Here is an 11,480-nt window from a genome sequence, read left to right on the forward strand (position 1 = left end):
GGCTGCGCGGCCCTTGGGCGGGCAAACTGTCAGCCCGGGGGGCGCGGGGGCCCCTTTCCCTCCGCCTGCGCTGGGCCCCTGGCGTTGGGCACAGCGGAGACGTGTTTACCTCAGCCTGCCTGCAGAAAGGTAGTGCCGGTGTGCTGGACGTTTATTTCTTTAAATAAAGGTGAACGTTAAGTGTAAACACGTGCTTTGGTTTGGCTTAGTAGTGTGAAAACAAAAAGCAGACTGAACTAAATAACCTGCAGTCAGAATGAAGCAGGTTTGTGTGCTCGTTCTGGTATCACTTGATGTTCCTAATGGGCTCGGGTGCCAACAGTGGGTTAAAAGCAAGAGCGCTGCGGGTTTCCGAGGAATCACGATGATGCTGCTGGTGTAGGAGCAAAGTGAGGAGAAAAACCACAGTTGTTGAGCAAGCCATAGAAAGCAGGCAGAAGGGCTTTCTATTTTTTTATAGTTAAAACATAATGTTAAAAATACTATCATGCTGTAGAAGAGGCTGAAAAGTGTGCAGTGCTGGTGCTTGAGTAAAATAACTGCAGGCCTGGGATGAGCAAGAGGCATTTAGAAACGTGGCACAGGATGGTGGTGACCAGTGTAGTAACCACACAGGAACACAGGTAAGCACATGGTGATGGTCAGTTAATCTGGGTCTCTCTTGTTCTTTAGGTAAAGCAGATTGAAAAACGAGACTCTGTTTTAACATCAAAAAACCAAATTGACAGGCTGACCCGACCTGGATCTTCCTATTTCAACTTGAACCCTTTTGAGGTTAGTTTGAACGTTCCATCCTCCCTTCTGACTTGGTATACCAACTTGCAGATTTACTGAGTATTCATTTCATTAAAAAGAGTGAATACAGAGAAAAAAAATCCCTAGATGTAGATTACGGTGCGGAACACAAAACAATGGTGTATATGTGCTCACTCTCTTTTTCTCTTGGTGCTCTTTCACTACTTTATAGCAGGTGCAAACTCTATTCTTGTTAGACGTTTCCCTCGTGCAGCAGCACTGGAAGATCTGGCAGGTTAGTGCTAGGCACTGTGGGAATGAGAGCGTCACAGCTACGGGTGGGACGCTTGGCAGGTCGTGCTCTGAAGACTCTTGACTCAGTGTTTCTGCTTGTGTCTTTTGTTTTGGATGTTCATCGAACTGAACTTGCGGAGAGCGTAGAATGAGAAAAGGACTCCGAGTGCTCACTCTTGAGCGATCTTGGAGGAGTCCCTGGAATTGGAGTCACTGGAAATTAGGTCGATTCCAGTTAAATTCCTAAGAAGTATAAATACCTGAGGAAGACAGTAAATAAAACAATCTGGGGTTCGTCTTGAACTGACTTTCCCCATGTGTATTCCTTCCTGATATCATCTTCATTTGCCTTTTTTAAAGCCTCAGGTGCTTTTAGTAGTCCCAATTTAGGGCTGGTCAGCCAGATCTGTTGGCATATTCACCTTGGCAATGCTTGGTTTTATGTAGTGTTTAGTACTTGGTTTGAAGAGTAAATTAAGAAAGCCACTTAAAAGTTCATGTAGCCTTCCTGTGAGAGAGCATGATTTATTTACAGATTCTTATGTGTCTGCATTGAGTAGGCCCATTTGTTGTTCAGGACTTCTGTTCAGTAAATTAATTCGCAAAAGAGCTCCTAAACTCTGCCATGTTCCTAAAGATCAGTAGACAAGTGGGCTCACTCATGGAAACCAAACAGTAAATCTGTCCTGTCTCTTTTCAAAATGGTAAAATGAATAAATTCTTACAAAGTGGTGTCTCCTGCCCTAGGTTCTCAGTTATAAATGACCTGACAGTGGCCCAAAGCCACTTTGTGCTTCTCTTTCTGCCAGATTACACGTTGCTGCGGGACTGGTTGAAGGTTTAGACCAATTGTGGCTATTCAGGGATGGCAGCTGCCTACATGAGACTGCAGTGTGGAAAGGACACTGGCATAGTTGGAGGAATCTAGCGTTGTTAAGCATAGAATGGCCCAAACGCAGTATCTATTAAAATGTTTCTGATTTACTGAGTGAAAATACATGTCCTGAAGCAGCTCCATGGTGGGGAGGGCTTTCTGACGTGGCATCTCTGTGCCACTGAACCAGGTGTTCAGAGCTTGCTGCCAGGAACCTGAAACACAGGGAATATCGTTGAACTTGTTCTTTTCTCATGGTCTCTTTTAGGTGCTGCAGATGGATCCTGAAGCCACAGATGAAGAGATAAAGAAAAGATTCCGGCAGGTATTTGGCTTTTGCTCTTGAAGCCTCTGGGAGGAAACTACAAGCTCTGTAGAGATTGTGCAGCTGTGCCTGGGAACAAGAGCAATGGCTGTAAAGCTGTATCTGAGTACAGGAGTAGCTGTTTTGGGAAGAAATGCACACAAAGAGCAATCTTAGTAGCTACGTGAGGAGAGCTGCGGAGGTGTCCCTGGTCCGTGCAGGGTTTGCTGCTCTGTGAGCTGTGTGATGGGGCTGTTGCAAACTCATGTGCCCGTGTATAATCAATCAGCTTATTGAACTTCAGTTCAAAGAGAAGGTCAAAATTTGTCAGAAATTATGAACCTAGAAAAGGTATTTTTCTCAAATAGATGGCTTTGGATCCAGAAGTGTATTTTCTGTGAGGTTTCTTTAAGAATTTAAGTGGTCATTTTTTTCTGCCTGGGTTACCCTGCTGACTGCCCCATTTACATTGCTCTATGCAGTGCAGGAAAAATTCTCTCAGGCTTGCTCTGCTGACAGATCTGCAGGAGAAATTTGAGTTTCACCCGTGAATGCAGCAAAGAAGCATGATGTTGGGAAGGCTGTAGCCTTCCCCCTGAGTTAGTGCTGTGAACATCAGGAGCTGTGCTGACTGACAGAGGACTGTGCCTGCCAAGCCTGGTGGTGGGATATGTATGGGCTGCTTCTGTACGTGGGAAGTGGGAGGATAATCTTTTAGTCTGTTGCTGACTCCTCAGTTCTGCGGATCAGTAAACTGGGGCTGTCTTAGCTTTAGGTTGATTAAATCCCACAGGGGAGTGTTTTGAAGACAGTGTGACGCAACGAAAAAAGAATTGTGTATTGAGGAAATCAAACATCTGAATACAGGCTGGAACAGCCAACAGAAGGAAAAAGACGCTGGCTGTAGCAAATCGCAGTAAATCGGCAGTGTGCCGCTGTTCAGCAGTTTTTCCTGGGAGCTGGAAAGTGCCTGTAAAGTTCAGGGAGTAACTGTTTTGTGTTCTTTGCAAAACTGATGTGGTTTTGGTTGCTGCACTTCTCCTCTTTTTGAGTATTACAGGAGGAAAGATGCAGATAAACTAGAGAGTCCATACAGCAACGCGAAAAATAAGAAGTCTGAGAAAATATGCCATATGGGGAAAGTTTGAAAGGCCTTTCTTTGGAAGAAGCAGTGGAGGACATGTGCGTTGCAGCCTGTTTAATGTTGCCCTAGAGATGATGGTGATCAGTGTCGTGTCTCTGCTGGAGAGAGAGCACAGGAAGGAGGTTTCTTAATTTTCAGTAAAGGAGCCTAAGGAAAAGCTGTCTTGATTTGAGCTAAACAAAAACAATTCTGTTGAGTGATTTTTACTTTCCAGCTCAGTCTCTTCTTAGAGGCTGCACTTTCTGAACTTAGCAGCATGTTTTTGCTGACAGTGCCTGCTACCAGCAGTGATAACCCCTGATGTTACAGTCACTGCCTGGCACGGGGATGCAGAAAGGATCTGGCTAGTGCCCAAGGCCTCTGCTGGCTCCTGTGTGCCACGCTGCGGGGCCGGGTAGTGAGAGGGGTCACGAGGAAGTAAAAGGCTGCACCTCCGGGGTTTAATAGACAGGACAGGTGACGAACAAAAGTATTCCTTTCCATAGATGTCATGTTTAGTATAAATTGAGTGATCACGAGAGTTTCAGCCCTTTTCTGCAATGGCCGGTGTCCAGGGAGGACTCTGCCCGATCTCCTGCTTTTGATCTGGACCCTGAGTTCCTGTATCCAGCTCCTGCTGCCGCTGAGCCTGGGGCTGCCCCAGTGCCGCTGGCTCTGCAGCACCAGTGGGGATTGCAGTTGAGAAGGGGGAGGTCGGGTTTGGTATCGGGCTTATATACAGTTGTACATAGTTCTTTATTTATTATTCATAGGCTGGACTTGAGGATCTCAGAGGTCTTTTCCAGCCTCAATAATTCTGTGATTTTTATCATTTCACTATAATTTCTATTATTAGTTCGTTAAAGCTGTTTTAGTTTTTCTTTTCTAGTAATTTCTATTATTAGTTCATTAAAGCTGTTTTAGTTTTTCTTTTCTAACCTGTAAATCTCTCTGCCTCATTCTCTTTTCCTTCCCATTTTGGTGGGGAGAAGGAGTTAGAGACCTTCTGTCCATGTTTAGTGGCCGGCCCAGCCCTAACCTGTGACAAAAGCTTACCCCCTCTTTAAATAGTTTGGATATTTGGACAGCCTCAGAGATATTGGAGAACTTCGTGGGAGGTGTAGTTGACTGCAAGGTTAACTTTGGTTGAGGATGATCTTTGTAGGTTCTGGTTTTAAGAAGAAACGAAGACAGAATTCAGGTGACCAAGGGGTTTTCTCAGTCCCAGGCACTGCAGCTGAAGGGTGTTTAAATTTTCTGCATGTCTCAAGCTGCAGCTTTTCTGAGACAGCCTGTTTCTTACAGGATTGTATTTGATTTATAAGCTTTGACTGATGTCTACTGCTACGTGTTGTCAGCTGATTTGTCTGGGTGCAGAGGAGTGTGATCCTCTCTAACTTCTCTCTGAGACTTTCCCTTCTCTCACAAAAATTTCTGAAATATTCTTTGTCGTTTACAATGATGTTGATACCAAGATCCTTTCTCTTACAGTTGTCAATATTGGTGCATCCAGACAAAAACCAAGATGATGCAGACCGAGCCCAGAAGGCATTTGAAGGTAATGCTCTCACCCTTTCTCTGGGCTGGCCTATGATAGCAGTTGGACTGCTGTTTTTCTGCAGCTGGTTTAAATGTTTATTAGGGGTGGAGGCCCCGCTGAGGGACAGAAGAATTACTGTAGAGGTGCTTTAGATGCGGGAGAAGTGGAAGCATGGGGTGGTGTTTCAGCAGAAGACTTCACTAGGTGGCGGTAATTACATTGTCAGTTTGCGACAGGGACAAACTTCTGTGGGGTTTCAGGGTTGTTCCAAGAAAAACTGTTTAATCTGTGCTTTAGATTTTATTCAAAGACCACGACACAGAACTAACATGGTGGGTTTAGGTGTGTGCTTTGTGTCACCATGAGGTGTTACTCACCTTAAACTTCCCTCGTGCCCCATAACTAAATCACTTGGTGGGCCTGATACTTTCACCCTGCTAACTTCAAAACGTATCTGACAGTTTCTGCCATTACTGTTCCCCAAATCTCATTTGACTTAACGTCGATATTAATCGTGCTATCGCTTACTTACACCAGCTGAATAAAAGCAACCCAGATTCTAGGAAGCCAGATTGGCTTGGTCAGCAAGTGGCAATCTTGTGATGCCTCGGGAATGTGACTGCTGATGCTATTGATGTTGGTGCTTTCCGTTAGCTGTAGATAAAGCGTACAAGTTGCTGCTAGATCAGGAGCAAAAGAAGAGGGCCTTGGATGTGATACAGGCAGGAAAAGAATACGTGGAACACACTGTAAGTATTCCATAGGAACATCCAGGGGTGGAGGTGGGTGGTCATTGGTTGTTTGTAATTTGCTTTTGCGTGCCCCTGCTGCATCTTTAGACGATTAAAAGGTGAACTAAGCAAATCTCCAAGCGAAGCCGTGCAGGTGGACTCAGCCCTTCACGGCCTGAACAAACGGGCTTTGTCCAGGACTGCTCTTGAGCTCAGTGCAGGATAATTCAGTGAAATTCAGTACTTGAAATAATTAGGTCAGACCTCATGATCTGACCTAATTTTTTTTTTTTTTCCCCCAAGTCTGTGAATGAATGATGCAGTTCAAATGTGTGTAGGTGGAGGAAAATAGGTGATGACAGCAGGAGACTGGGAAGTCTGGGAAAAATGACCTCTAAGATAAGGAGCTTGGCCAAGAAGTTAGTTGAGTGATGTGTGTGGACTAAAACACCATGAGCCGGAGAAAATGTGATATGGGAGAACTCAGATATTCTAAATCAAGGAGCACTGTATGTTCTGCTTCTTGTTGTTAAGTCTTTTGAGTATTACGAAGGAAAATAAACTTCCTGCCTGTTTGGATGGTGTTTATTGGGTATGAATATATCTTTAAAGCAAACAAACAAAAACCCACCAACATACATACTGTATTGATTGAAGACTATCTAACATAGTATTTTTAATTGCTGCGGTTTGTGTGATAGTGATCTCGTATGTATTTATCTGGACCTGGGACCGGGAGGTTTGGTCTAAAATAAAACGTTGATTCAAATCAAGAGCTTACTGTCATCCACAGTTTTCCCACACAGTGGAGGAGGAATGCAGAACTACTTGGATACAATTATGTGAGCCCTACAGACCTTTTTAGGCTCCTGTTTTTGTTCTTAATCTTCAGGTGAAAGAAAAAAAGAAACAGTTGAAGAAGGATGGAAAGCCTCCCACTGTAGAAGAGGATGATCCTGAAGTTGTAAGTCCTATACTTGCAGAGAAACTAGGGAGTACAAAATGTGTTTTGAGGAATTGAGCGTCAAAACCAGTACAGAAGTATTTATTAGACTTGTTAGAGTGTTGTAAATCCTTGCACTTACAGAAGAACAAATTCTCTTAAGTGTAAAGAGTAAATACATCACGAGATAACATAGATCAAAATACCCAGTTGTTTTCTTGGAGCAAGTCTTCATTGCTTGCACGTCGTGCAGTCTTTTTTGAATTGAATTTCTTGTATTCTCAGTGCTGGAACTGTGGCGATCTTGCTGCTGGCAGAGACGCGTATAGAACCCACTGCAGCATCTTTAAAATGGGCTTTTAGTGACATCTTGCGCTAAGAGCTGTTTCTTTTGTAGAGCCCTTGAGGGTAGATGTGCTGTTCTACAACAAATCGTTTTTAATAAAAAAGGCATGACATACCTTAGTTGTTCGTTCCTGGTTTCTAGTCTAAAAAAGTCAGGTGATATTAGAGGCTTTAACTGAATGATAGGTTATTGTGAAACACTGACATCATTAGTCTTACCGTCATCACTTTTTTCCTTGCCTACAAGGTGTTTTTTTCCTCTTGATACCACTACAGTAACCAACCCCATAACCATCTCATTTTTCATTGATTTTCAGAAGTCGTTTGCTGTTTTTTAATAATGAAATTTGGTTTAAATGTAGTGATATTTCCTGCTGGCAAGCCAAGGCTAGACTTTTACAACACATCAAGATGATGTGCTGGGAAATGACTACCTACAGAGTAACAATTTTCCCTTATTTTGTCAGATGTAACATTGCAAGACTTAACAGAAAAATAAGAGCTTGAAACAGCTCTGTCTAGGCACAGCTTTGAGAATACAACTGAAAATGAGGCAGTAAGTAGTTGTTTCCTGGTGTCAGGGCTAGAATTCAATCAGCAGTGTTTCCTACCTTTTGGTATGCTGCTGCTACTGACTGTCGAGGCACAACACGGAGGTTATGCGGGCATATACTTCACTTTCTTTTTGTGCTTCTTACCTTCTTTTGCAAAACAGACCATCTGTGTTAATGGGCGTTATTTTAAGACTGGATTTGTGGTTTACAGTTCAAACAAGCTGTGTACAAACAGACGATGAAGCTCTTTGCTGAACTGGAAATTAAGAGGAAAGAAAGAGAAGCGAAAGAAATGCATGAAAGGTATGAGCAGTACTCTGGTCGTGCAGTTCGGGTTCTCCTTACCTCCCCCATATTTCCTCAGAGAGGATGAGGAATCAGAAGCCTTAGAAAAGTCCTAAGTTAGAACAGACCTCAGGAAATCATCTGGTGCAACCCCCTGCAGAAAGCAGGGCCTTGAATTCCATTAGCAAGGATTCTGCCAAGCTGAGTTCCAGTGATGTAGATCCCCCCGCTTGGCTGGGCAGCCTCTGGGTTGTAGAGCTCTGTGCTTGGGAATTGCAAACACGAAACTTGCTCCGTTTGATTTAAGACGCTGATATATTTGGTATGCTCATATACCCTTATGTGTGCCAGCTGAAACGGGGAAATGGTGACAGATCTCTGCATGTTCTTAGCACGCAAAGAATGGATTTTTAAATTTTAATTAAATGCTGGAAACACCCTGTGACACGTGTGATCCCGAACTGGTTGAGGTGTTTTGCCCGAGTGCTCCCTGTGGATGCACTTTATAGCGCGGAGTGTCTCCAGGGGTCAGAGGAGGCAGTCTCTGAGGTGGTTCCAGGGCACCATGTTTGATTACACGTGAAAATTAGGGGAGGAAAATATTCATTCTTACCTTGCATGCTCAAGTGTGTGTTAACTTCTCAAAATATGTGCTCTCAAGAGTCTTAAAGACCTATCACTAGAGTTATGAAGGAGTCCAGCTTGGTTTGCCGAGCAAGAAAAGCTGACTCCTTGAAGTCCGTGCCTGCTCTCAGTGGTGCCAAACTGCTTGCTGCTCCTCTGGGTTTGAAATACAATTCAATTTGCGGGGCTGCCTTAGGCGCCCGTATTTGTGTCTTCTGACAGACTCCTTAACTGGACAGGAAATCACAAGAGCTTTCCAAGCTGTTTGGGAAGTTTTGCTGTGCTTCTTTGAAAGTGAGTGCTTGTGGGTACACAACTTCTTTGGACTTACTTCCCTTCCAGGAAGCGGCAGAGGGAAGAGGAAATTGAGGCACAAGAGAAAGCTAAACGAGAGCGAGAATGGCAGAAGAACTTTGAGGTAATCAGCAGCTTAACTCGCAGGATGGGCTTCGGCTGTTCTTGGCTGTGCTGCAAGGAATAGCCCTAGAGAAAAGAGAGACTTTTTGTCTGCAGGTGCTATAAGATAATTTAAGTACACAAACCTGGGTTTCGTCCTTTTGTGGGGGAAAACGCCCACCCATTGGGCCTTTGGTATTGCTTTCCAGAAACAGGTCTATTAAATTAAGGTGGAGTATTTTTCAGCTCTGTCAGCAATTCATTCTTGTCCATAGTCAAAAGTTTGAATTGGTGCTTAGCACAAGTCACTGGTGACCAGTAAAACTTCATCTTAGTGTGGATTGTTCCAGTCTGGTTAACACTTATGGAAACTGTATCTTCTAACCAGAGGTGTTACACACCGGAGTTTCAGTCTTGCGACATGTGGCTGGTGGTGGGCAGGAAGTCAGTAAGGGTGTGCAGGACCTCATGATAAGATGAGCTAGATGGTTCGTTTAATCCAAAGCCGGATCCCAGTCTGTGTTCAAGAGGACTTTAAAAAGAGAGTGTCTGGCAGAGAAGTGTGCGAGCTGGACTGGCATTCCATGCAAAGGGGACAGCTAGGGTGTAGGTTGGTAGGGCTGGGACAAAGGCTGGACTTGATGATCTCAAGGTCTCTTCCAGCTGAAATTATTCTATGATTCTATGTTTCTATGTTTCTGGAGACTCAGATGGGAACCCTTTGTGCTCGTGTGCATGTAACATGGAAAAGCTGGATATTTTGGACAAGCTGTGTGATGCTGTGGTGTTGAGTGTGCGATGGGTGTTGCCATGTAGTGCCGGAGGGATGAAGGAGTATGTCACTGCACTTGCTGCTGGCAGTTCTGTGTTCTCACGCCAGAATGGCCACAGAAGTTGGGTGTCGTTGCTGTAGGGGTGCAGTAAAGCAAAGCAGCTGAGGAAATGTGAGCAAGTGCTGCAAACAAGCAATGATGCACCAAACGGGAGCTGCGGGACTGTTGATGTTGCAGTTCTGAGTACCTGCATGTCCTCAACCACTCCTGGGCAGGGGAACCTTTGCACTTCCAGGTGTCTTCTCCAGCCTTGCTGGTGACCATTTAACCCCCGTGAAAAGACAGCGTCAAAGCTAGGGTAGCGTCCAAAATGGATCACTGGAACACACAAGAATGAGAAGCTTATTTCTGCTGGTGACCATCACTGAGAGAGGGTGATTGGAGACAAAATTAACACATGAATTCTTGGCTGCTCCTCTATGTGCACTAATTCAGTGACTGCCTTTAAAATATATCTGAGAGGAGCACAGGTGTTGCTGCTTTGAATGATATTTCAGTTTAAGTTGATACTCTGCAATTGTGGTTCTGTCTCAGTTTCAAAAAAAAAACCCAACAACCAAATAACCACAAGACAAAAATCCCAACCTTTAAAGGTGCTCACGTTGTACCTCGACGTTCCTGTCCTGGGCGTTCCTGCTCTGCATCCTACTTCTGATCCTGCCTCTTTACCCTAAAGACCTGTAGGTGTTGTCCCTTGTGTGTTCTGCAGTATTTCTGAATCCTCATAGGAGTATCTGTGCCATCCCAGTGGTTGCCTGCTGTTTCTAGAAGCTATTCATAGGCTGCTTTCAGAGCTGACTTTTATCTTGACCTATTTAAGAAGAAGCAGGTTGGAGCATCTACTTTCTCCCATCCTACCCTCAAAATTCACTTTCTTAGTAATTTCAGCAATAGCTTCCACCAGCTGTAAGAAACAAGAAAGTTAGAACAGGAATTGCCAGACAGCCTTATCCCTAGAAAAAGTGTGATCACAGAATGGTTGAGGTTGGAAGGTATTTCTGGGGTCCATGCTCAAGCAGGGCCACCAAGAGCCCAGGACCACATCCAGATGGCTTTTGAGTATCCTCAATGGTGGAGACTCTGGGAAACCTGTTCCAGTGCTCGGTCAACCTCAGTAAAAACATTTCCAGATGTTCAGATGGAGCCTCCAGTGTTTCAGGTTTTGCATATGACTTCTGGTGCTGGCACTGGACAGAAGAGTCTGGCTCAGTCTTCTTTCCGTCTTCTTCAGATCCTTGTACACATGGATGAGATCCCCACCGAGCCTTGTCTTCTCCAGGCTGAACAGTCTCAGCTCTCTCAGCCTGTTCTCGTATGAGAGGTGCTCCAGGTCCTTTAACCTTCTCCGTGGCCCTCCATTGGGCTCTCTTGTACTGGGGCGCCCAGCCCTGGACCCAGCGCTCCCTGCGTGCCCTCCCCAGTGCTGAGCAGAGGGGAAGGATCCCCTCCCTCGACCTGCTGGCCATGGACAGCCCAGGACACCGCTCACCTCTGCAGCAAGGGCGTGTTGCTGGCTCATGCTCAGCCTGGTGTGCACCAGGACCCCCGGCCCTTTTCCACCGAGCTCCCCTCCAGCCGGGCGGCCCCAGGACGTGCTGGTGCCGGGGACTGTTCCTTGCTGGGGGAGGATTTTGTACATCTCCTTGATGAACTGCACAAGGTTCCCGTCAGCTCGTTTCTCCAGCCTGGCGAGGTCTCTCTGCACGGGGGCGCGACCCTCTGGCCTGTCAGCCTCTCCTCCCACTTTTGTGTCACCTGCAAACTTGGCGAGAGCACGCTCAGCCCCATTGTGCAGGTCACTGCTGGTGCTTGGCCTTTCTCCATCCCGCCCTGGGGCCGGGGAGGAGTGAAGCAGAGGCGGCAGCCGGGGGCGGCGTGGTGCTCCGGGACTGCCAGACC

At 45.5% G+C, this 11,480-nt stretch overlaps 1 protein-coding gene across 1 annotated transcript in view; it reads left to right on the top strand.

Moving 5' to 3' along the window:
* Positions 1-672: 672 nt before the first annotated feature.
* Positions 673-11,480, top strand: part of DNAJC8 (DnaJ (Hsp40) homolog, subfamily C, member 8) — a gene marked incomplete at its 5' end in the record, with an annotated part of 12,244 nt that continues 1,436 nt past the window's right edge. The window contains 7 exons of the mRNA XM_009868255.1: positions 673-774; positions 2,172-2,228; positions 4,822-4,888; positions 5,525-5,619; positions 6,494-6,565; positions 7,655-7,746; positions 8,695-8,770. Coding sequence (XP_009866557.1) covers positions 673-774; positions 2,172-2,228; positions 4,822-4,888; positions 5,525-5,619; positions 6,494-6,565; positions 7,655-7,746; positions 8,695-8,770 — 561 coding nt within the window. The remainder of the gene's footprint in view (positions 775-2,171; positions 2,229-4,821; positions 4,889-5,524; positions 5,620-6,493; positions 6,566-7,654; positions 7,747-8,694; positions 8,771-11,480) is intronic.

Source organism: Apaloderma vittatum, unplaced genomic scaffold, assembly GCF_000703405.1.
Source record: "Apaloderma vittatum isolate BGI_N311 unplaced genomic scaffold, ASM70340v1 scaffold7934, whole genome shotgun sequence".
Lineage (NCBI taxonomy): Eukaryota > Metazoa > Chordata > Aves > Trogoniformes > Trogonidae > Apaloderma > Apaloderma vittatum.